General features: G+C 42.0%; 1 protein-coding gene across 3 annotated transcripts in view; it reads left to right on the top strand.

Annotated features, from left to right (window-relative positions):
• The window catches only part of NHEJ1 (non-homologous end joining factor 1), a 270,794-nt gene that overhangs the window by 15,035 nt on the left and 229,703 nt on the right, over positions 1–26,056 (top strand). For all 3 annotated transcript variants that reach the window (XM_033947136.1, XM_033947133.1, XM_033947135.1), the window contains 4 exons: positions 1,690–1,876; positions 2,425–2,640; positions 9,704–9,842; positions 14,113–14,171. In XM_033947136.1, the coding sequence (XP_033803027.1) occupies positions 1,709–1,876; positions 2,425–2,640; positions 9,704–9,842; positions 14,113–14,171 (582 nt within the window). In that variant the 5' untranslated portion in view covers positions 1,690–1,708. The remainder of the gene's footprint in view (positions 1–1,689; positions 1,877–2,424; positions 2,641–9,703; positions 9,843–14,112; positions 14,172–26,056) is intronic.

Raw genomic sequence — 26,056 nt, 5'->3', positions numbered from 1 at the left:
GGTTGCCCAGTTCCTAACAAATCTAAATCCCTCAACCCTGCACCATTGTCTCAACCACACATTGAGACTTCGAAGCTCTACCTACCTCTTGGGTCCTGCGCATGGAACTGGGAGCATTTCCGAAAATGCTACCCTGGTGGATCTGGATTTCAGCTTTCTACCTAAGAGCCTAAATTTGGCTTCTAGAACCTCCCTCCCACATTTTACTATATCATTGGTACCTATATGTACCAAGACAGCTGGCTCTTCCCCAGCACTATCTAAAATCCTATCTGTGATGCGTGAGGTCCGCCATCTTTGCACCAGGCAGGCAAATGACCAGGCAATCCTCTTGCCCACCAGCCACCCAGCTATCTACATGCCTAATGATCGAATCACCAACTACAACAGTTGTCCTAACTTTTCCCTCCTGGGCAGAAGCACCTGGAGACACATCCTTGGTGCGAGAGGATATTGTATCCCCCCTGGTGGGCAGGTCCTAGCTATATGATTATTTCTTACTTCACCAGGGTGTTGCTCTCCTAGGAGATCTCTCTCCTTCAAGGCAGCAAAGGGGCTACCAGACTGGAGGAAAGATTTCTCTACAACATCCCTGTAGGTCTCCTCTATGTATTTCTCTGTCTCCCTCAGCTCTTCCAGATCTGCTACTCTAGCCTCAAGGCAACGTACTCGTTCTCTGAGAGCTAGGGGTTCTTTGCAGTGAGCACATACATAACTTCTTACCAACCAGAAGAAAATCATACATGTGACACTCAAAGCAAAAGACTGGATAGCGACCCTCTTGCTAAGAAGTTCAACCATGTGACCTCTCTGCTAAAAAAATGTCCCATTGGTTACCCATCTCTCATAGAATTACATACAAAATTCTTTCTCTTGCTTTCAGAGTTCAGGTCAATCACTCACCCGTGTTTATTGACAAACTTTTGATTCCGTATGAAACTCCACGCTCGCTTAGATCATCTCAACAACACCTTCTTACAGTTCCATCTGTTTGTCAATTATTTTATGACTCAACATGTAAAACCATTTATTCTGTAGTTACACCCTCATTATGGAACTCTATCCGAATAACTCTTAAGACAAGAGACTAATTTTAATCATTTCAAATCTAACCTTAAAACCTTTCTCTTTAGGGATACGTTTGGGATTTAGATAAAAGGGTTCATTTTAGTCTTTTCCTTTACCTCCTTATTTTATTTTGAGAATTGTAACGCCTCCCATTTTCCTTCTCTTCCATGTCTTGTCAATTGAATTTTTGTATCTATATGTCCTTCCCCTGTTTTTAACAATTTATTTTTTGGTTTTTAAAATTTTGTACAATGTAACCCGCTTTGATATTTAAAGCGGTATATCAAGTTATAATAAACTTGAAACTTGCTGTTGGACTACTGTCTGCATCTTGTTATTGAGATGATTAATTAATTAACCTTATTAAACTACTAGGAATCTATTAGACTAGTATAGAGAGCCTCAGGATTTTATTGTATGCTTTATGTAATAATTGTTTCTTAGATAGTCTTAGGGTTATATTGTGTGCTTATTTAATGTTTGATTCTTTACAGGTAATGAAATATAGAGAGTTCTCCTGTTGTCCTAATTAGAATAATTAACAATAAATTAAAACTATAAGTATAGAAATGAGCTACTATAAAAGTGTTTTGTTTTAAACTGGTGGTTCCTGTGTTGTAGAATACGAGCATTGGCAGATATGGATCTGGATCTTCTGCTGCAGCCATGGAGGTCCATCGCCTTTGGAAACTCCAAGTTCTTGGCTAAGATTTGTTTCAGTGAGACTGGCTATGCACTGCTGATATCAGATCTCACTGGGGTGTGGCATGAAGAGGTGGATGCCAGTATTGTTCAAGTCAGGTCCAAGGTAAGGGAAAAGAAGAGTCTGGTGGACTAGCAGGAGGATTCTCACAAGTTAACATATCTTTAACATGGTGGCTAAAACGGTTCTAGCCGGTTTAGCATGCCAGTAATTTTCTTGGCCGATTATCAGAATGGCCTTTTCCTAGCAGTCTCTGACGCTGCCATGCAAATGTAGTACAATGAGGTCATTAATATTAAAATGGTAGTAAAAGGAGCACTCTGGGTGTTTCTCTATCACTGCCGGGTGACGTGCTATAAAATGGATATAGACTTGATTGCCGTTAGCTGTAGATTCTCTGGGCCACACACTGGTTGCCCCAGGCTGCAGACTCCAACTGCCTCTTAGTGGTCTGATGGTGCCACTTTATTCTTTGTATTGTGCTACAATCTTGCCCATCCTAATGTGAAACTCTCCATTGAGTCTGTGAAAGTCTCTCTGCTTTATTATTATTTTCCATGGTTCCTTTATTTTCCCAAGCTTAAGGGTAAGCTTATTCTTCATCTGATTTTTGCTCTTCATGTTTGATGGATTTCTTTTTTTCTTTTCTACAGGAACTAAACAAACGCCTGAAAGCTCCTGTCTGCTCCTTCCTAAAACATTTGTCGGAGCTGCTGCAGCCCTTGCTTCTTGGAGGCCAGACTGATCATAGCTCTGCCTCCTTCTCCTGCCAGAGAAATGATAGCAAACTTAACATTCATGTGAAGAGTGAACTCTCTGACCTACCCTTCCATTGGGGTTTCTACTGTGGGGAGGCCAGTGGCAGCCTGGTAAGTATCCCCTGAGACAGCATGCTCCAGGGTCCTAAAGTACTTGTGAAACGCACAAACTCAATAGGGAAGAATAACCTGAATATCACTAACAGAGAAAAATCCCTCCTAAGTAATAGAGAATACTAGGAGATCACAGGAGATATAACATTACCAAATAAACATTAATATAAATTTTAGTTTTGGTGATGGGTCCTCAGTTTGCACAACTCAATTATCAGGGCAAACCTGTAGTATCGAGTTGAAAGCTGTGTAAACCCAACCGGGTTATTAGAGTGTGAAACATCCCTGGAGCCTAAGTGAATTGTGAAAATAACGTGCAAAATCATGCAATAAATAATAATTACATCTGATCTCTCTAGTATGCTCTAGTGCAATATATTATTGCTCCAGAATCAATTTGAGGTTCGACTTGCTGGGTGACATCAAAAGTACAGATGTATAAAGAACTCTTTGAAGACCAAAAACAAAGAGGTATTTATCTCACAAAGCAATAGCATCGGTGAAATCACAGTAAGTCCATCGTTCATGCTGCAGTGTGTTGAAGCTCTATGGGTCTCCGTTTCGGAGGATCCAAGCTTCCTTCTGGTGCGATAGCACTGAACTTCTCAATGTAATGAGGAGAGCAGAAAAAACCCAAAAGGCAAGTTGAAACAAATGAAAAATGGTGCTAAAGAGCAGTATTACAGTTGTAATTCTCAGATGTCCAGAAATGCCAGGGCAAGCTGGTGATGACTTAAATTTACAGCCTCTAACCGGTGGAGAAACAAAGTTCGGATGTGAACTTCTCCTAAGTCTGTTGGTTGTGAAAGAGAAAAGGTCTGTGTTATATTTAGGGGCTAAGCTGTAAAGTATCTTGAAGCAAAAACAGCCAAACTTGAATTTCACACGTGCCTCCATCGGCAGCCAGTGTAGAAGTCGATAGGAAGGTGTTACATGATAAAACTTTTGCAGTCCACAAAGTAGCCTAACCGCTGCATTTTGTACCAGTTGCAATCGCCGCATGTTCTTCTGGGAGAGTGCCAAGTAGGCGATGTTACAATAGTCAAGTTGACTCAGTATAAGGGATTGCACCAGAATTCTAAATGATTGGACATCAAAGTAAGCTTTAATGGACTGAAGCTTCCAGAGGGTGAGAAAGATCTTTCTAATCAAGGAGTCTACCTGGTCTTTCATGGTCAGACTCTGGTACAGTGTTACTCCCAATACCTTCATAGTGGGTTGAATGGGATAACTAAGGTTATTGATGCACACCGTACATCTCTAGTTAAATTTAATGACGTTTATTCTGCAAATTTTTCCTCTACTTATGGGGTACCTCAAGGATCAATACTATCGCCTCTTTTATTTAATATTTTTCTATCACCTCTCATTACTATTTCACAATCACTAGGCTTTACAGCCTTTTCTTACGCAGACGACATTCAACTCATTCACCCTCAATCCAGAAAAAAAGGAAGAAATAAAAAGCATCAATGATAAATTAGAACTAATAAAAAACTGGCTAAACAATAATAAACTAGCTCTGAATACTCAAAAATCAAAAACTATGCTATTTACTTGGAAAGGAAACATAACTTCAAAAATACCATTCATACTGGATAACACTCCTCTAGAATCTGTACTTCAACTGAAAATTCTTGGGGTAATAATAGATGTAGATCTATCATTCCACAGCCATATTAGCCAAATAGTTAAATCATGTTTTTATAGACTTCGGCTTCTTCGTTCAATTTCTACCTTTTTAGACCCTAAATCAATTAACATTTTGGTTCATTCTTTAATCATCTCAAAATTAGACTATTGTAATTCCCTCTTAATTAACATAACCCAGAAAGAAAAAAGACGGCTTCAAATGATCCAAAACACAGCAATTAAATTAATTTACAAAGCAAAAAAATATGATCACGTGACCCCATTATTTATCAAATCTCATTGGCTTCCCATTTCTCACCGAATCACTTTCAAAATTTTATTTCTGGTTTACAAAACACTAATTTCCAACGAACCTTTATTTATATCAATAATGATTATTCCATATAACTCTGCACGTACTCTAAGATCATCCTCATCGAATTTACTTTCAATCCCCTCACTGAAAATTATCGGCACCAGACGGAATGATATTTTCTCCGTTATGGCCCCTACATTGTGGAACTCCCTTCCAAATTTTATTAAAAGCGAAAAAGATCTCGTCTCTTAAGAAAATTTTAAAAACATATCTATTTCAAGACGCATTTGATATATGATACGATATACTCAAATTTGATTCACGATACGATTTACTCAAAATTCTAACATTTTACAATAATTAACAAAATTTTATCTTACCCCTTTATTTCTTACTGTTTTCTCCCTTCTATGTAAATTCTAACAAACAACAAAATTGTAACTTTCCCCTTTCTCCCTACTCATTCATGTCTGTCAAAAATTGTCTGTCTAATGTCTGACTTATTTAAATTTTATGTAATACCAACATCTGATGGTTTTTAAATTGTACATCGCTTAGATATTGTAATAAGCGATTCATCAAATGTGATTAAACTTGAAACTTGAAACATTGATGCTTTAGTGTCAAGTGGGTGTGGCGATGCTATAAAAAATTTTGTTTTCTCTTGAGTTTAGCTTCAGTTTGAATTCATTCATCCATTGCTCCATCCGATTTAAAACTTCTGTCGCTTTGGGGGTGAACATAAGAACATAAGCAATGCCTCCACTGGGTCAGACCCAAGGTCCATCGTGCCCAGCAGTCCGCTCACGTGGCGGTCCAACAGGTCCAGGACCTGTGCAGTAGCCCTCTATCTATACCCCTCTATCCCTTTTTCCAGCAGGAAATTGTCCAATCCTTTCTTGAACATTGGAAAGTTGGTCCTCAACCTGGCAGCTAGGCTTCAATGCTAAGAAATGTAAGGTCATGCACCTCGGAAGCGGAAATCCATGCAGGACGTACTTCTTGAACGGAGAAACTTTAACTAGGACTTCAGCAGAACGAGATTTAGGAGTAATCATCAGTGCAGACATGAAAACTGCCAATCAAGTGGAGAAGGCTTCATCTAAGGCAAAGCAGATATTGGGTTGTATCAATAGAAGTTTCGTCAGCCGAAAGCCTGAAGTCATAATGCCGTTGTACAGGGCCATGGTGAGACCTCATCTGGAGTACTGTGTGCAATTCTGGAGGCCACATTACAGTAAAGATGTGCGCAGAATTGAATCGGTTCAGCGGACGGCCACCAGGATGATCTCGGGGCTCAAGGGTCTCTCGTACGAAGAGAGACTGAACAAATTGCAGCTCTACACTCTTGAGGAACGTAGGGAGAGGGGAGACATGATCGAAACATTTAAGTACCTCAGGGGACGTGTCGAAGTGGAAGATGATATTTTCTTTCTCAAGGGACCCTTGGCCACAAGAGGGCACCCGCTCAAACTCAGGGGCGGAAAATTTCATGGCGACACCAGAAAGTATTTCTTCACAGAGAGAGTGGTTGATCATTGGAACAAGCTTCCAGTGCATGTGATCGAGGCAGACAGCATGCCAGACTTTAAGAATAAATGGGATACCCATGTGGGATCCCTACAAGGGTCAAGATAAGGAAATTGGGTCATTAGGGCATAGACAGGGAGTGGGTAAGCAGAGTGGGCAGACTTGATGGGCTGTAGCCCTTTTCTGCCATCATGTTCTATGTTTCTATGAAGTAGTAAATGGGATAATTATCGTGAAGTCGTCAGCATAGCTGAATAGTTTTATCCCCAGCTGGGACAATTGCACACCCAATGAGGACATGTAAACATTGAAGAGCAGAGGGGATAATGGTGACCCCTGTGGCACGCCAGATGAATTGCTCCATGTATCAGAGATCGTAGTTGAAAAGGACTTGGTAGATGCGGGATATAAGGAAACCTCAAAACCAGTTTAATACCTCTCCACTGATTCCAATTGAATCTAGGTTTTGTAACAGTTTCCCATGGTCCACCAAGTCAAAGGCAGAGCTCATGTCAAATTGCATGATCAGGGCATTGAGGCCCTTACTAAACAAGTAGCGTAAATTATCTAGGATAGTCGCAATTACTGTCTCATTGCTAAAGAGAGGCCTAAAACCAGATTGAGTTTTGTGCAAAAGAGAGAACTGGATGAGATATTCCATCAGTTGGGTGTGTACCAAAAGGGAAAAGGGCAAGAACTCCAATAATCAAATAGAAAGAAAACATATAGGGAACAAAACAAAAGGAAGGGTAGCTAAAGATAAAATCAAGCTATCTAGCCCTGAATGCTTAATGTTGTTTATGGAATTTTTCTTTTTCTTTCATAATTTTCTGTAGAAATACAGTTTTCTTTATTGTTTGTTACCCACATCAAACTGCAAGGTTTTGCGGGATATAAATAAAATTTTATGTTTGTTTTGTTATTAACTGTCTCTGTGGCTTACAGTAATGTGAATAGTCATACAAACGTGGATGAACTCCAGTCAACTAATCTAATCAATCTTTTATATTCTGCTATTTTTCAATTCAGATTCAAAGCAGATTACAACAAGAAAAACCCTACATTAAGGGGAACACATATAGTTAAAATATAAAAAAATAACATTTATCAAAAAAGTAGGTCTTTAAAACTTTATGAAAAATAATATACACATCTAGGCTTCTTATTTCTAATGGAAGACTGTTCCACATCTGAACAGCCTGATAAGAAAACAGTTGGAAACTAGAAGAGCCCCAAAGTTTTCTCACCTTTGAGACAGAAGTAGATGGTCAAGAAAGCCCAAATGTGAAAGTTCAAGGGGATATATGGTGAGGTTACACTTGTTAGGAAGTGCCACCCTTCACACGTATGTTTGCCAGGTCATTACTACCCAAGTACACAGAATGACTCTTAGTATGAAATGATTTACATTTTTATAAGCTGTAGTGGAATACTGGTTTCTCAGTCCACACCAGAGGGTGCTGTCACCCAGCTATCAGTGGAATAGACAACAGAGATTTTCTGCTATTCTCTTTACTTTGGAGAGCAGGATGGGATCAGATCTCAGTGGTATCTGCCTTTGGACCCAGAATGGAGCGCTTTGTTCCCCTGGGTGCTTCCTAAGCCAGTTATAGAAAGAGAGAAGATTCTGCTGAGCTCTCTGAGTCATGTGCTTAGGCCTACCTAAGTTTTCAAAGGCTGATAGTGTAGCTGTTTTTAAGAAAGGTTTGGACAAGTTCCTGGAGGAAAAGTCCATAGTCTGTTATTGGGAAAAACATGGGGGAAGCCACTGCTTGCCCTGTATCAGTAGCATGGAATATGGCTACTCCTTAGGTTTTGGCCAGATACTAGTGACCTGGATTGGCCACCGTGAGGACGGGCTACTTGGCTTGATGGACCATGGTCTGACCCAGTAAGGCTATTCTTATGGTTTAAATCTCTGTGGGTGAAATTGGTGGTTATACAGCTAGAATGACTAAGTCTTTCTAAGTGTATTTTCAGCCAGCCTTTATTTGTGCCCCAGAAAACTATGTGTGTGTGTTAAATGTTGCTAGCCTATGTATCTCTGTAAGGAATATGTGTGCTTTATATTTGCTAAATAATCAGGCCTTTAGAGCTAGACTTTGCAGGAACTTTGTGTTTGAGGATCTCATTGGTTTATGTAGACTGAAAAGCACATTGCTGAAAATGTATGCTTTAATGCAGGGGTCTTCAAAGTCCCTCCTTGAGGGCCGCAATCCAGTCGGGTTTTCAGGATTTCCCCAATGAATATGCATTGGAAGCAGTGCATGCACATAGCTCTCTTGAAAACCCGACTGGATTGCGGCCCTCAAGGAGGGACTTTGAAGACCCCTGCTTTAATGGCTTCCCGCTCTTCCTGCTAAGTGCAGGTGTGGTTTTTTGGGGGAGGGGGGGGGAAGGGGTCTGAGCTTCCAGCTAAGTGGGAACCAGGCATTATGAGCCTTCTTGGCAATTTCACAGGTAGTTTCCCTCTATTTTATATCCCATCACAATATGCCTGTTCTGCAAATTTCAGTGACAATCCTCATCTGGGGGTCATGTATCCAGGCACCATTAAGAACATAAGAATAGGCATACTGGATCAGACCAATGGTCCATCTAGCCCAGCATCCAGTTTCCATCAGTGGCCAATCCAGATCACAAGTACCTGGCAGAACCTGAAATAGTGGCAACATTCCATTCTACCAATCCAAGGGCAAGTATAGATTCTACAGAACCATGAATTCTTTGATATTTCATAAATGGGGCATAATCAAAAAACTAAAACATCCCAAAAAATGCCTAATTGGATGTCCTAATTGCTGGGATCTCCAAGTGCCGATAATCAAAACTGTTTTCCTGGACGACTACCGAGACATTTTGTTTGCTGTATGTCCAGAGTTTCTTAAAGTTTGGAATCCTGGATGACTGAGGGGAGATAGAATAGAGATTTATAATTTCTGAATAAGGTGGAACAGGTAAACACAAATTGATTGTTTACTCTTTCAAAAAGTACAAGGACTAGGAGACATTCAATGAACTTACATAGTAACATATTTAAAACAAATAGAAGAAAATGTTTTTTCACTCTCTGAAACTCTTTGCCAGGACAAATGGTATAAGTGTTTAATGTAGCTTTGTTTAGACAAATTTTTGGAGGGAAAATTCATAAAGCATTAAGTTCAACCTGAAGAAAACCACTGCTTAACTCTAGGGGTAGGTGTCATGGAATCTTGCCACTTTTGGGACTTTGCCAGGTATATGTTTGCAAACAGGATATTGGCCTAGATAGACCCTTGGTTGATCCAGTTGAGCAACTTTCATGTTCTTTTAATCTTAAATTCCTCCAGCAAGTGTGGTCTTTTTGCAGGGACTGACCATAGCAGTAGATGAGGACGGGTGTAGACAGAGAGAAAGAGAGAGAGAGAATAAGTGTTCTCATGAGATGTTTTGATGCACACACACCTATAGTGATAGAGAAGTTGGAAGTCCAGTTCCTGGGTCTAACATGAATAATCCAATCACTCTGAATGATTTGTAGGTTTTTCAGTCCTTTCTTTCTACATTGACACATATTAAATTGAGGTCTTGGGTAATTTTCAGGTTTCCCGCCATCTTCTGCAGCCTCTGATGAGAATGAATCTTGCCTTGGAACATCAGTCACAGCAACTGATGGCACTCTTGTTGCAGAAGGACTTGGAAATTCAGGACTACAGGGAGAGTGGAGCCATGCTGAGCAGAGGTAAGGCTCGCTATCCTAGCGCTTCCCCCATATGTGCTTTCTGTGCTGATACCATGGGTCTATAGACCATTGTTAATGAATGCTAATTAAATACTTTATATAAGGGCATAGTGTGGGAGAAATGAGCATTTTCACTGATATTCATTCTGGAGATGGATTCTTGAAAAAGCCTTCCTGCATACATATCATATAGTCTCCAAGGGCAGTAGGTTAGAGGCTTGAATTCATCCTCTACAGTCAATTATCCTTATATCTGCTATTAACTTAGATTTAGCTAATGCTTTTTTTTAGTAGTAGCTTAATATATAGCTGTTTAGTTTTTTTCCTGGTTTGTTTAGTTTTTCCTGGTTATGATTCAGATGTGCCAGAGCTGAGGAGCCTGTGGTTCTCTGCTGTCTGGTTCTAGAAAAAAAAAATAGAGAGCAACAAACCCAACTGTCTGTACTTCCCTGGTGCAATATCAAAGACCCCAGCCAAACTGTGGCGTTCATTACTTCATGACTAAGGACCCTCTGTGCCTATTCCAGGTTTTCTTGAATTCTGTTACTGTTTTGATCTCTATTACCTTCACATGAAGAAATATTTTCCCATAATGTCCCCAAGTCTTCCTTTTTGCAAGAAATTCCCCAACACCCCCTTTATGTCCTGTCTATCTGTCCAAATTAGATTGTAAGCTCTTCTGAACTGGGTCCATCTGTTGCATGTTGAATGTACAGTACTATACAAATTGTTCTGCCCCCACTTTGTGTGGGCATTTGCTCAGTTTCTTGTATAAGAACATGTTTTAAGTGTTTTATGTTAAGATGTATGAGTAAGGTATGCTCTGTGGACTTAATTCCCCAGAGGGCCTTGCTTCTCCCAGAGAGCTAGGCTGCATTCACAGAGCTTAAGCCCCACCCTTCTCCAGTGAGAGAGAACTATTGTCATATTTGAGACAGTATGGCTATATGAGAACCTGAGTGTAGCATTATTCGCCCACCAGGCTTTTTCACCCTTTATTTTTAACAATCTAACACAGCTTGGGTTCTCTATCTAAGTCTGGAGAACAGTGTTATTTCCACAAGGTGTGGACACACTCTTAGCTTGAATAGATCCTCACCTCAAGACAAAGAAGAACTCCGAACCCTTTTGCCTTCCCTCCACTCAAGGGCACTCGGCGCTAAAAGATGTTTGATAACCTTCTGGCGATGCAAGCAGCAAAACTTAACCACTCCATCTCCAACCCGTTGACGGCAACGGGCGACTTCAAAACTTTTTGAAAAGAAATCAAAACTCTACTTTTCAAAAAATTTATCCAGATATCTTAACCCAACCCTTCCCCCTCCTCCTAGATAAATTCTCCCCCAAAACCTCCACTTAAATAATCTCTTCCTCCCCAAAACACCAACCAAGTATTCAGATCCCTGAAATGTAACATAATCTTATTTGTACTCTAACTGTAATCTATTTGTTATATCACACAGTAACGTACAGTCAATTTAATATCCAATTTGCAAATTCTTCAAGGTTTTTTTTTTCAAGTTTTTATTAGGATTTTATATACCGCCTATCAAGGTTATCTAAGCGGTTTTTACAATCAGGTACTCAAGCATTTTCCCTATCTGTCCCGGTGGGCTCACAATCTATCTAACGTACCTGGAATTAATCCAGCTACCTCTCCTCCCTTGTAACCAAAAAAAAAACCCCAACCAATACTGTTGTAACTTCACTGGAAATGTCCAGTTAGCTCTTTTGTAATCCGCCTTGAACTGCAAGGTATAGGCGGAATAGAAGTCCTTAATGTAATGTAATGTAATGTAATAGGAAAGCTGGTAGAGTGAGAGGATTCTGTGAAAGTTGAACTGCCTTGAAGTCATCAGTTGTGAGTTTATTCTTTATTTCATATTATTAAAGGAAGTTGCTCAACAAATGGAGACTGGCTGGTAACACTAAGATTGCAGAAGTAAGGGTTGGCTGAATAGGAGCCTCTTAACAGTGCTTGGCAACTCAGAGGAGTTCTTGTTTTCAGCCCAAAAACCTGAGAACAAGACACTACAGTAAGCTGTAGCTGTATAGTGGGATTCAGACAGCACAGTGAAAAAAACCTGATAAATTGTTAATTTGATAACCTGGAGTAAATAAAACCTGATAAGACTGTTAACCTGGGAGTACCTGCGATTGACAATCTGATAACCTGGAGTGATAAGGCCTAGAGACATTGGGCTAGATTCATCAACCTGCCCGATCCGGACCTGATCCGGGCAGGTTGGCAAATTCTTCAAAGTAGAATATGCAGATGGAGGCGATTGGAGGGATGCCTCCATCAGCCTGCCCGGATCGCTTTACATTGATCCCAGCACATGCGCAGGAAGGGAAGAGCAGGCAGGCCAAAAAAATAAAAAAAGAAGCTGAATTCCCAAAGATCCAGGGGTGCCGGGCTGCGAGCCGTAGGGAGAACCTCGCTGCAGCCTAGAAGCAGAGGGGGAGGGGGGAACTGCCAGACTACGGAACTAGGAAACGCGCCCCCACTATTCTGCTCTCTGCTGCCATTTCCCGCAGTGTGAGCCCGTGGTTTTAAAGCGGGGCTGCACTGTGGGGGGAAGGGCGGCAGAGAGCAGGAAAGTCGGGGCTTCATTTTTCCCTCACAGTGGAGTTTCTCGTATCCATGGCTGCAAGCAGGGAGTTTCAGGGCTACAGGGCTGGTATTTCAGCGCCATAGAAAGCAGGAAAGGAGTGAGCGACTGGTCCTCACCAGTTGCTTGGTTTTGGATCGGCCAGCCCAGTTGGTGTGCCTGAAAAATGTTGGTGAATCGCTGCCATTTCCCTAATTTGCATGCGTGGATCGGATTGGGTGCAGCCAGAAGGTTAGTGAATCAGGTCGGGGTCGTAAAGGGGTCGCAAACCGATTGGTACACGATCGGTTTGCTTAGTGAATCTAGGCCCTTGTTAGTATAATAACTAAAAATGGTAATGTTTAATTGTTAAAATAAGGGTCTCAACAAAATAATCCAATCCAATCCTTAGCTTTATACACCGAATCATCCCCAAGTACTGGGGCTTGACTCAGTTTACATTATTGGTGTAAAGGGGAAAACAATAGAGCAGAAAAGAAGTCAAAATTAATTGGCCCACCACAATACTAAGTAAAATCAATTTTTGTATTCATCTAGAGCTTAGAAAATATAGGTTTTCAGGGATTTCCTAAATAGATGAAGAGAGATAAGAGATCTAATCTCGTGAGGAAATCTTTTTTGTAGGTCATAAGGAATTGAATGAGATAGTTACTAACGATGTAAAGATACCATGTATAATTTTAAAAATTATACTAGCACATTTAAATTTAATTCTAAGATGAATTGGCAACCAATGAAGTACTTTCAACAAAGGGGAGATGTGTTCAAACTTCTTTTTTCCAAAAATCATTTTGTCTGCTGTATTTTGGACTAATTGCAACCTTTTTAAATTACCCTTGCTCAAACAGATGTATAAAGAGTTGCAATAGTCCAAATGAGCTAATATAATCGCCTGCACTAATGTAGCAAAGTGATGCTGATAGAAAACATATGAAGATTGAAAAAACATTTTCTAACTAAGTTTGTTAATCTGAAGTTGTAAAGAAAGTGAAAGGTAGAGCCTAATACCTTGGAGGAAAATTCAGTCATCAAATGGTCTCCAGACAACTATAGAATATAACGGGCGCGTTAGCGTTTAGTGTGCGCTAAAACATCTAGCGTACCTTAGTAAAAGGAGCCCTTAGTCTTTGTAGTATTGAGTTTCATCTGAATGTTGGTAGCCCAACCTTGAAGTCTAGAAATACATGAATTAACGTCGGATATTAAGTTCGTTAATGTTGGGTCTACCTTCAAGAAAATGAAAATATAATCTACATAGGTATAAATTGTTTCTAAGCTTGTTAGCTTAAGTTTCCTTAAAGTAGTCGGGTAAATATTAAAAAGAAGAGGGGGATCCCTGTGGTACATCGCAAATTGATCTCCGTATAGAAGAAAATTTACCCTCAGCATATACCTGACAAGATCTCAAAAAACTTTTAAACCAACTTAATACTTCTTGATCTGACCCAATATCATATCAAGGTGTCGTGATGAACTGCTTCAAAGGCTGTTGAAAGATCAAACTATAATAATATTGCCCAGCGATTCTGAGACAATAAATTTTGAATATTAGAGACTAAAGAAATCAATAAAGTTTCTGGCTCTGGTAATTCTGCCATCATACAGTATGGTGTCTTGTCCTCTTTTCTCTTAAAATTTCCTACTTCCTTTCATCATAGGCCGCCTAGAGACGGAAGTGTTTGATGAGAAATGCTTTCTGGAGAAGTTTCTGTGTAAGGTAAGTGAAACATCTTTTTAACCCCTTCTGTGCTATTGAGGTGATGGCAGCTTGATCTTGCCAGTATTGTGTAAACATGACAGATATACAATGAGACAATTCATTTATTCATTCCATTTTCTATAACATTCTCCCAAGGGAGCTCAGAATGGGTTACATGAATTTATTCAGGCTCAAGCATTTTTCCCTGTCTGTCCCAGTAGGCTAACAATTTATCTAATGTACCTGGGGCAATGGGGGGATTACATGACTTGCCCAGGGTTACAAGGAGCAGCATGGGTTTGAACCCACAACCTCAGGGTGCTGAGGCCGTGGTTTTTAACCACTGCACTACACTCTCTCCCTGGTGGAAATGCTCTGTTGTGTCACAGAAGCAACAAAGGAGTTGTTTCAGGATCAATATGATAAAATTTACAAGCCATTTCAAGTGGCATGTGAGGAAAGGTTTATATATGGTAGGAAGGCAGGAAGTAGCTTCATGGAGGTAGTAGCTGACATGGTCTGCTCCAGTGACTTGCAAGTGAAATAGTCTGAGTTTTGAAAAGGCGAACAGAATGTTGGGCATTATCAAAAAAGGTATCACTACCAGAACCAAGGAAGTTATCCTCCCGCTGTACAGGGCAATGGTGCGACCGCATCTGGAGTACTGCGTCCAGTACTGGTCGCCGTACCTAAAGAAAGATATGGCGATACTCGAGAGGGTCCAGAGAAGAGCGACAAAAATGATAAAGGGCATGGAAAACCTCTCGTATGCTGAGAGGCTGGAGAAGTTGGGGCTCTTTTCCCTGGAAAAGAGGAGACTTAGAGGGGATATGATAGAAACTTATAAGATCATGAAGGGTATAGTGAAGGTAGAGAGAGACAGATTCTTCAGACTGGCGGGGGCAACAAGAACTAGAGGACACTCAAAAAAATTGAAGGGAGATAGGTTTAGAACAAATGCTAGGAAGTTCTTCTTTACCCAGAGGGTGGTGGACACCTGGAATGCGCTTCCAGAGGGGGTGGTTGAGCAGAGTACGGTTTTGGGTTTCAAAAAGGGATTGGACGAATTCCTGAGGGGTAAGGGAATCCAGGGGTACAATTAGAGGGTTACTATACAAGACAAAATGCTCTTGAGTAATAGATCACTACAGGTCATTGACCTGGGGGGCCGCCGCGGGAGCGGACTGCTGGGCATGATGGACCTATGGTCTGACTCGGCAGAGGCCATGCTTATGTGCTTATGTGCTTATGTGCTAATATGTCAGCAGATTGTGAGGTAACATATTGAGAAGTTCCAAGCCCTCTTTCTCTCTGGCAATGCAGTAGTTTTGATCAAGAGTTGAAGGTGCTTCCCCTGCCACAGAAAGCGCTGTAATAAAGCATTCAACAACTTCTCATTCTTAACTTCAAACAGAGAGACATTATTTGGGAAACATATAGCTAACGTGGAGCAATAAACATATTGAATAAGCTTAGTCTCAAAACAGAAAGACGGTACACCTGCCAGACCTCCAATTTGGACTTGGTATTAGAAAATAATGGTCAGAGTATACATATGGGAAAGGTCCAAGGAAATACAATAGAAATCCAAAAATCTGGACACCAGAAATCCAGTTCTGCAAAGTTTCTCCCTCCTGTCTTCCCCTCCCTACATGGTCCAGCATCTCTTCCTCCAGTTCCAGTCCTGCCTGTGGCTCTTTCACTCCCCCGTGCAACCCCTGTTGCAAGGTAAGGACGTTTTCTGTGGCCTGCACTGTGCCTTTCCCTCTTACCCTTTCCACCCCTTGTGAAAATGGGAAGTTGCATCAGAAAGGGCGGGATGTGTCTGAGGGAAAGGTGCAATGCAGGCTGGAGGCAGCCTGTAAGTAAGGCTGATGCTGGCACTACACCATGGAAGACTTTTTAACTCTGCAAAGGTACTGTACACCAGGGGAGTGAGAGAGAACATAAGAATAGCTTTACTAGTGATCCATCTAGCCTACAGGTGTTAAACACAAGGCCTGTGGGCCGGATCAGGCCCGCGGTACAATGTGGCGTTTTCATTGCCGCTCCCGAGTGTTTTATCTTTTGGCTGGCTCCCTTCTCCTCGTTTCTGCAGTGTGTACAAAGCTGCGGGCAGCGGCTCCTCGCGCCTCATCCGGAAGCATTCCCTCTGACATTGTTCCGTTCAGGCGCAGGACACAATTAGGAGCCGCAACCCGTGGCTTTGTACACACTGCGGCAGTGAGGACGAGGGAACTGGCCAGAAGATAATACACCCGGGGGCACCAATGAAAACGAAAGAGACCCGCCAGAGGGAGGCACCTAGTTGTGGCACAGAATGGAGGGAGGGAGAGGGGCATGTTTGGACTCAAGAAAGAGGGAGCACAAACTTCGGACAAATGATACAGAGGGTGCAGAAACGAGCAACGAAGCTAGTGAAAGGTATGGAGAACCTGGACTACGAGGAACAACTTAGGAGACTGGGGTTGTTCTCCCTTGAGAAGAGGAGACTGCAAGGAGACCTGATCGAGACTTTCAAAATACTGAAAGGATTCGACAAAATAGAGCAGGGGAAGCAGTTATTTACAATGTCCGATGTGACACGGACTAGAGGACATAAATTGAAGCTGAGGGGGGACAGGTCCAGGACGAATATCGGGAAGTTCTGTTTCACGCAGCGAGTGGTGGACACCTGGAATGCTCTCCCAGATGAAGTAATTGCAGAATCCACCATTCTAGGATTTAAGGGTAAACTAGATGCACATCTCCTTAAGAGTGGCATAGAGTGATACGGATAAGGGTAAATTAGATGCACATCTCCCTTGAGAAGCATACCGTGATATGGGGACTAAAACTAGGCCAGGGTACACCTGATGGAGGCCTCCGCATGTGCGGATCACCAGACTTGATGGACCCAGGCTCTGATCCGGAGATGGCAATTCTTATGTTCTAAGGGAGGGAGGGGGCATGAACTTGGGACATAGAATGAAGGGAAGAAGAGAACCATAGAATGGAAGGAGGGAGAGAGTAAGGGAAAGAGATGCTGAGGTGAGGGAGGGAATAGAAAGGGAGAATTGGGTGTCTGAGAGAGAGAAAGAGAGATGGTGCACATTAGGAGTTGAAGAAAGAGGAGAATTGTTGGGCAGAGGGAGGGAGAGAGAATTATTGGACAAAGTGGTGGGAGAGGAGTAAGATAGAGAGATGCATGGGGAAGAGAGAGATGTCAGACTGCCGAGAGGAGAGAAGGAGAGAGATGTTAGATCTCGGAAGGAGAGAGAGATTCCAGCCCATAGGAGAGGAGAGAGATTCCAGGCTATGGGAAGGAGATGCGAAAGATGCCAGACCATATGAGGGGGAAGACAGAGTTGTCTGACCATGGGAGAGGGATGAGATGGTGCACAAGGATGGAGGGGAAGAGGAGACAGATGGAGAAGATGGTGCACAGCAATGGATGTGGCAGGGAAGGATAAGAAGAAATGCTTCTTATAGATAGATGGGAATAGGGGAGAAGAAAGAGGGAGGAGATGGTACACATGGATAGATGGGAAGGGAAGACATGGAAAAGTAGATAGATTTTGAGAAGAAAGTAGAAAAATGGAAGAAAGTTGAATGTTAAAAGTTAATGCTAAAGATGGATTTATGGTAGAAAGTGAAGGAGTGAAAAACAGCAAATGGATAAGATGGCCCTGGATACACAGTTAAGAGCGCAGCCAGAGACTGGAATGGTCTGAAACCCAAAATCACCAGACAACAAAGATTTTATTTTCAACTAGTTGATCACCCGGCCCAGATATTTATTTATCCCAATCTTCCGGTATCGATAGACTTTTATTCAGTGATTACGCCACCACAGCTGCACTTCCTTATATACTGTTAACTGACTGTATGACATTCCCCAAGTTTCACACAATTGGTCAAAGTAGCTCCATTCTATATAAAACACATGTCACCCCCTTCCCACCCCAAGTATTTTTTCCCAGATAGTAAGTGATATGTATACCCAATTTGGTTGAAATCTCTCCATGCATTTCAGAGTTATGCTGGAACATATACTGTTAAATGTCTATGTCATTCTCCAAGCTTCACACAGTTGGTCAAAACAGCTCCATCTCTCTATATAAAATCGGATGTATCTGTGTGTGTGACCCCCCCTTCCCACTCCCTTGGTATTTTTTCCCAGATAGTAGTGATATGTATACCAAGTTTGGTTGAAATCTTTCCATGCAGTTCAGAGTTATGCTGGAACATACATATATACATACATATACATACATAGATGTTTTCAAGTTTCAAGTTTATTTAGATTTTTATATACCGCCTATCAAAGTTATCTAAGCAGTTTTTACAATCAGGTACTCAAGCATTCGATTTTATATATATATAGTGGTACCTTGGTTTATGAGCATAATTCGTTCCAGAAGCATGCTCGTAATCCAAAGTACTCGTATATCAAAGCAACTTTCCCCATAGGCCATAATGGCAATGCTGACAATTTGTTCCACAACTCAAAAGGTGCCAAGGAACTGGGAGGAAGTGGTGAGGGGTGGCCCAGGGTTGTGTACCTGCCGGGTGCTGCAGTTTGTAGGTGGCCAGCTGCATGCACCCATCGGGATCCTTGTATAGCTGCAGGCAGCGCCGCCTCAAGGAGATGCCTCCCCCGTCCGCAAGCCAGCCCTCCGCACCACGCTGGAGAACCCCTGAGCCTACGCAGCCGAGCACCATCCCACATGAGCGCCATGTATAAACACGCACAACATCGATGATTGACATGTGTGATTATATGCAACATGCAGATGGGACAGCGCTCGGCTGTGTGGGCTCAGAGGCTCTCCAGCATGGTGCAGAAGGTACCCGGCATAGAAGGCTGTCCAATGGATGGAAGAAGCATCCCCTGAAGTGGCGCTGCTTGAAGCTGTAAGTGCTCTTTTATTGAGGTGATGCTTAGTTTGACAGACAAAAGTTTTCTGAGTGTCTTGCTCGTCTTGCAAAACACTCGCAAATCACGTTACTTGCAAACCGAAGTTTGATACTGTATCTAGAGTTAGTGATTGAATTGTCTATATTTGCAAGAAATACATTTATTTCTTTTTCTCTGGGGTTGTACTGCATGCAGAGTCTTGAATCTTAGGGTTTCGTTTGTATATATTAGTACTTTTAGTTTTTGGTCACGTATTTGCATAGGTAGGAATGAATGTTGAGAAGCATACAGTGTGCTTTGTGTAGTTTAATTTTGTGGTTAACCATTATGTGTTGTTAATAAGATTATATTGTGTGCATATATGAAAAATGAATGGGAAAAATGGTGTTACAATTAAGGTGCAGGGTCTGGGGAGGAGATTGGACGTTGTCTGTGTTTTAGATTTTGGCCCCTTAATGTGATTGAGTTTACCCCTGAGTTCTAGCCCAATATCCCATCTTCATGGAGGCCAATCCAAGTCAGAAGTACCTGGCAAAAGACACTCAGAAAACGTTATCAAAAGCTTTCTGAAAATCTAGATATACTATATCAACTGGCTCATCTTTATCCACATGTCATCCTGGACCGCTGCCTTACTTTCGAAGTCCACACCAATGCTCAGATTAAAAAATGTTTTGGTACCCTCTGGAAACTCCGCACCATCAAACACTACTTTGACTTCTTCTCCTTCGGATTACTGGTCCAATCACTAGGGGAGAGTGTGGCGCAGTGGTTAAAGCTACAGCCTCAGCACCCTGAGGTTGTGGGTTCAAACCCACGCTGCTCTTTGTGACCCTGGGCAAGTCACTTAATCCCCCCATTGCCCCAGGTACGTTAGATAGATTGTGAGCCTGCCGGGACAGAGAGGGAAAACTGCTTGAGTACCTGAATAAATGCATGTAGAACCGTTCTGAGCTCCAATGGGAGGACGGTATAGAAAATCGAATAAATAAATAAATAATCCTGAGCATCCTAGACTACTGTAATATCATCTACCTAGGTTCATTTAAAAAAACCATTAAACGCTTAAGACTCGTTCAGAATGCAGCCGTTCGACTCATCTATAATCTCAAAAAATCTGACCCTATAAGCCCCTTCTACTGGCTGCCTATGGAGGCGAGGCTTATCTTCAAATTTGCTTGCCTCTGCTTCAAAACCCTAACAGGCTCGTCTCCAATCTACCTATCAGATCACTTTTCTGTCCGGGCCCCACCCGCACACATAATGCCCACTTGTTTGCCTTCCCGTCCTTAAAGTGCTGCATCTACAAGAGATTCCTTGACAGATCCCTGGCGTTCAAGGCATGCAAATGGAACAAATGTCTATCCACTCTCATCTCTAATTCTCCCTCCTACCAAACTTTCAGGAAGTCAATCAAAACTTATCTCTTTGACAAATATCTGACTCCCGCCCTCCTTGTAACTCTACTTTTAACTATGCCTTGTACCTCCCACCTTCCTGCACCTCCCACCTACCTGCCTCCTCCCTACCTGCACCTCCTACCTACCTGCACTCAACTTCCTAAGCCACGTCGATTGACTTGTTTATAACCTCTCTATCTCCTTGCCTGCTCCCAACTTGCTAAGTTATATTGATTGATTGACTTATTTGTAAATTTCGCTGTAGATGTACAGTCTCTTGTCATGTAAACCACTCTGAACTATTCTGGTGCGGTATACAAAAATAAAGTTATTATTATTATTATTATTATTTACACCTTCAGAGAAGTCGAGCAAATTTGTGAGGCAAGATCTCCCTCGGCTGAACCCATGGTGACTCTGTCTCATTAAATCATGTTTGTCTACATGTTAAACAATTTTTATTTTTTATAATTGTTTCTACCATTTTGCCCGGCACCGAAGTGAGGCTTATCGGTCTGTAATTTCCCGGATCTCCTCTGGAGCCCCTTTTAAAAATTGTTGTAACATTGGCCACCCTCCAATCTTCAGGTACTACAGACGATTTTAGCGACAGGTTACAGATCACTAACAGCAGGTCAGCAATTTCATATTTGAGTTCTTTTAGTACCCTGGGATGTATACCATCCGGTCCTGGCAATTTATCACTTTTTAACTTGTCGATTTGGCTCAGTACATCTTCCAGATTCACCTGCTAAACTGGAACGTATGCAGATGAGGCTGGACTCATTTAGAGCACTGGTCTTTGACCTGGGGGCCGCCGTGTGAGCGGACTGCTGGGCACGATGGACCGCTGGTGTGACCCAGCAGCGGTGATTCTTATATTCCTATGTTCAGTTCCTCCCCATCATCACCCTTGAAAACCATTTCCAATTCAGGTAGATCTGTTACATCTTCTTCTGTAAAAACCGAAGCAAAGAATTCATTCAGTCTTTCTGCTATGGCCTTATCCTCCCTGAGCACCCCTTTCGCTTCTTGGTCATCCAACAGTCCCACAGATTCCTTCTCAGGTTTTCTGCTTCTGATGTGCCTAAAAAAAGTTTTTGCCTCTTTGCAAGTTTCTCTTCATATTCTTTCTTAGCTGTCTTTATCAGTGCTTTGTATCTAACTTGCCAGTGCTTGTGTTTATTCTTATTTTCTTAATTTGGATCCTTTAGACGTGCAGCCCTGGTCGAGGGCGATGCAGTGTTTTCCTCTGCTGCCCCCGGGTGTTTACCGTCTTGCTGGCTCCCTCTGTCTTGCTGCAGTGTTTGCGCGGCCCCAGAAACATTTTTTTGGGCCAAAAGGTTGGATACCCCTGGTTTAAAGGATGTTTTTTGGGCTGTAATAGCCTCGTTCACTTCACCTTTTCCATGCTGGCTCTCGTTTCCTCTTCTTTCCACCTTTGCTGGTACGTGGAATACATCTGGTCTAGGCTTCCATGACAATATTTTTAAATAATATCCACGCCTGGTTTACAGTCCTAACCTTTGCAACTGATCCTTTTAGCTTCTTTTTAACCATTTTCTTCATTTTATCATAGCCACCCTTCGAAAATTAAATGCCCCTACAGTAGATGTCTTTTGTGACGTTACTCCCGGTATCGGCTCAAATTCGATCACGCTATGAAGATTTCTTTTGTGACGTTACGCCCGGTATCGGCTCAAATTCGATCACGCTATGAAGATTTCTTTTGTGACGTTACGCCCGGTATCGGCTCAAATTCGATCACGCTATAATCACTGTCGCAATTGTTTATGCTGGAATCTCAACTTTTAACATCAGACATCTCCAAACCTTGCAAAATACAGCTATCAGATCGCTAGGGCATAAAAGTAAATTTGATCAAGTTATTCCACTTTTTCTACAGTATCTTTGGTTACCAATTTAAAATTTTGATGTTAATTCACAAGCCATACTTTAGAACCTGGTTATCTGAATTTGTTAACTATCCCTTATACTCCCTCAACAGATTGGTGGTACTGCTGGTAGCCAATAGAATCAGTTGGGAATCCTCTTGATGCAAAGCTTCTTTTTACTTAGCACCCATGTTTTGGAACAGATTTCCAAGTCATATTTGTCTTGTCTTGAATTCTAAAGCTTTTACTTTTTTTTTTTTCAGTTAGCCTTTGGCGCCCAAGAAAAAAAGATCTGGGTGTCATTGTAGACAATATGTTTAAACCTTCCATCCAATGTGCGGAGGTGACCCAAAAAGCAAACAAGACGTTAGGAATTATTAAAAAAGGGATGTTTAACAAGACTAAGAATGTTATAATGCCTCTGTATCGCTCCATGGTGCAACCTCACCTTGAGTATTGTGTTCAGTTCTGGTTGTCTTATCTCAAAAAAGATATAGCGGAACTAGAAAAAGGTTCAAAGAAGAGCAACCAAGATGATAAAGGGCATGGAACTCCTCTCTAATGAGGTTAGGGCTCTTCAGCTTGGAAAAAAGAAACAGCTAAGTGGAGATATGATCAAAGTCTACAAAATTCCGAGTGGTGTAGAATGGGTACAAGTGGATTGATTTTTTACTCCCATCAAAAATTACAAAGACTAGGAGACACTTGAAATTACAGGGAAATACTTTTAAAACCAATAGGAGGAAATATTTTTTCACTCAGAGAATAGTTAAGCTCTGGAACATGTTGATAGAAGTTGTGGGTAAGAGCAGTTAACATAGCTGGTTTTAAGAAAGGTTTGGACAAATTCCTGGAGGAAAAGCCCATAGTCTGTTATTGAGACTGCCATGGGGAAGCCACTTCTGGATCAGTGGCATGGAATGTTGCTACTGTTTGTGTTTTTGCCAGGTACTTCTGACCTGGATTGGCCAAAATGAAGACGGGCTACTGAGCTAGATGGCCCATTATTCTGACCCAGTAAGGCTATTCTTATGTTCGTATCCGCTGAGAAGAGAGATTGGCAGGAGAGCAGAGTGGAGGATGATTTCTTCATTTTTGTGGGTGGATCTGAAGACTGAGAATCAGGAATTCCACATATCACCCAATGCCTCTCTGAATAAATTGCTCTAGTACAGGGGTGCCCGACACGTCGATCGCGATCGACCAGTAGCTCAGGAAGGCAACGTGAGTCGATCGCTAGACTCGTGTTGCCGTCCTGATCTACCGGGCCGATCAGCCTTCCTCTGTGTTCTCCCTAGGGCCTTTTAGCTGGGCGGTCCGCCCAGCTGTCATCTGCTGCCGTGGCTGCTGAACATTTGAAAAAAACCCGGATTGAAGATTTCAGCCCGTAGCGAACTTATGCTCCGGGCTCTAACGTGTGCGTGCCGGCTTCTCTTCTCTTCCCTCCGAAACCGGAAGTTATGTCCGGGGGGGGGAAGGGGGGGAGGCTGGCACGCACATGTTGAGAGCCCTGAAGCAAGCGTTCGCTACGGGCTAAGGCGGGAGACAGGTTAGTGAAGCATTTCCTCTACTTGCTGCCGGGTCCTGCCTACTTTCTGTTTCCGCGAAGGCAGGACCCGGCAGCATTTCCCCCAATAGGTCGATTGCGATGCTGGTTGGCCGAAGTAGGGACAGCTTGGGGCGGCATCGGCTTTCGGGCCTGTTATTGGTGGCAGTTTGGGTCCTGGTCCCGATGGCAGTTTGGTCCCCGTTGGCAGTGGCTTGGGGGAGGGCAGGGAGAAAGAAAGAAAAAGGGCAGGCAGGGAGACAGAAGGAAAGAAGAGAAACAGAAAAAAAAGAAAGGGAGGCAGAGAGAAAGAAAGGGAAGGGAGAGAAGAAGGAAAAGTTGGGGGAGGGAATGAGGTCTGGAGGAGAGGAAGCATACAGGCTAAAAGAAGGGAAGAAAGATTGGATGCACAGTCAGAAGAAGAAAGTGCAACCAGAGACTCATGAAATCACCAGACAAGGTAGGAAAAATTATTTTATTTTAAATTTAGTGATCAAAATGTGTCTGAATTTATATCTGCTGTCTATATTTTACACTAAGGTCCCCTTTTACTAAACCACAATAGAAGTTTTTAGCACAGGGAGCCTTTGAGCGTCGAGAGCAGCGCTGGGCATTCAGCGCAGCTCCCTGCGCTAAAACTGCTATCGTGGTTTAGTAAAAAGGGAGGGGGGTATATTTGTCTATTTTTGTATGGTTGTTACTGAGGTGATAGTGCATAGAGTCATCTGCTTGACCTCTTTGAAAAACCCTGGAATAGGAATGATAATTAACATTTTCTATGTGTACAATGTGCTTTGTGTTTTTTTAAATTTTATTGTTGGTAGATCATTTTGACTTGGTCATTTTAAAAGTAGCTCGCAAGCCCAAAAAGTGTGGGCACCCCTGCTCTAGTACATACCCTGCTGATATCAGACATTTTCCTAGAATATAACAATTGAAGGTTTAAGGCTAATACAGTGATGGAACTTGGCCACCTCAGAAGGAAAGGTATAGAATAAGAAACATGGAGAGTTTTTTATATTCTGAACAGTTGCTCTGTGATGCACATGGGATGGCAGACTAATGTCCGAACAAATCACTCAAAACACTTAACAATGAATCACCAGTTTAATGAGCCAGAATTCCCCTCCATTAAAGGAGAAATTAGAAATAGATTAGTGTAGAAGAAGGAGGTTGTCACCACATGAAGGGACCAGGGAAGGTGAGTCAGGTCCTGCCACACTCTGCCTGTGTTTGTCTTCCTCTGTGTCACTCTGTTGTTGCTTCACTCTGTGTATATATTTGTATATTTGTGGTGGTTAAGTTTCTGCATGAGTTGATGCAACGTCTGCCCTTTAGCTGTGGTTTTCTTCTTTTCTGTAGTGTATTGCAGGTGGCAAACTTGTAATACTCACTGATAGCATTCAGCAGTAACAGTACTCTGCAGCCATAGGAAAAAGAACTTTGGAGACAAAATGTCTCTCTGTAGAGCTGGAGGATACATAAGGCACTGATTATCCATTCAAAAAAGCACAAGCCATGATAATGGATATCACTTTGATTTCTGCACGTTCTTTCAAGACCTATTTGTAGCAGTATTGAATAGATTTGACAACAAAGTATTTCTATGTACAGCTTCAGCTTCACTAACGGATGCAATATTGGCATTGATATATAAAGGCAATGATCCAGCAAGCTGCACCTCATAAACACTTTTATATCTGTAGTAAGTGTGGTTGTCAAAGTTATAGCGAAGATGCTTCGGTTCAGAGACTAATTTGGGTCTTTCAAAGAAACATCCTCTACTGAATAACACTCGAAGATTGATAATGTTGTTCATCTCTCTAAGTCAGGCCTCATGATCTGTTTAGAAGCAGCCCAATGTTTTGACAGGATATCCTGGAAATTCTTATTTACAGTTCTTTATCTTATGGCATATGACCTTATACAAAAATAACAGAACTAGGAGTGCTTGTATATGGGTTACAGTTTTCCTGCATTTATATTAAGAAGCTGTAATAATAATAATAATAATTTTATTCTTATATACCGCCAAAGGCATAGTAGTTCATAGAAACATAGAAATAAATAGACGGCAGATAAGGGCCACGGCCCATCTAGTCTGCCCACCTTAATGACCCTCCCCTACCTTTCTCTGTGAAGAGAACCCACGTGATGATCCC

The sequence above is a fragment of the Geotrypetes seraphini genome, chromosome 5 (assembly GCF_902459505.1).
Source record: "Geotrypetes seraphini chromosome 5, aGeoSer1.1, whole genome shotgun sequence".
Lineage (NCBI taxonomy): Eukaryota > Metazoa > Chordata > Amphibia > Gymnophiona > Dermophiidae > Geotrypetes > Geotrypetes seraphini.
This window is presented reverse-complemented; position numbering and strand designations above follow the sequence as displayed.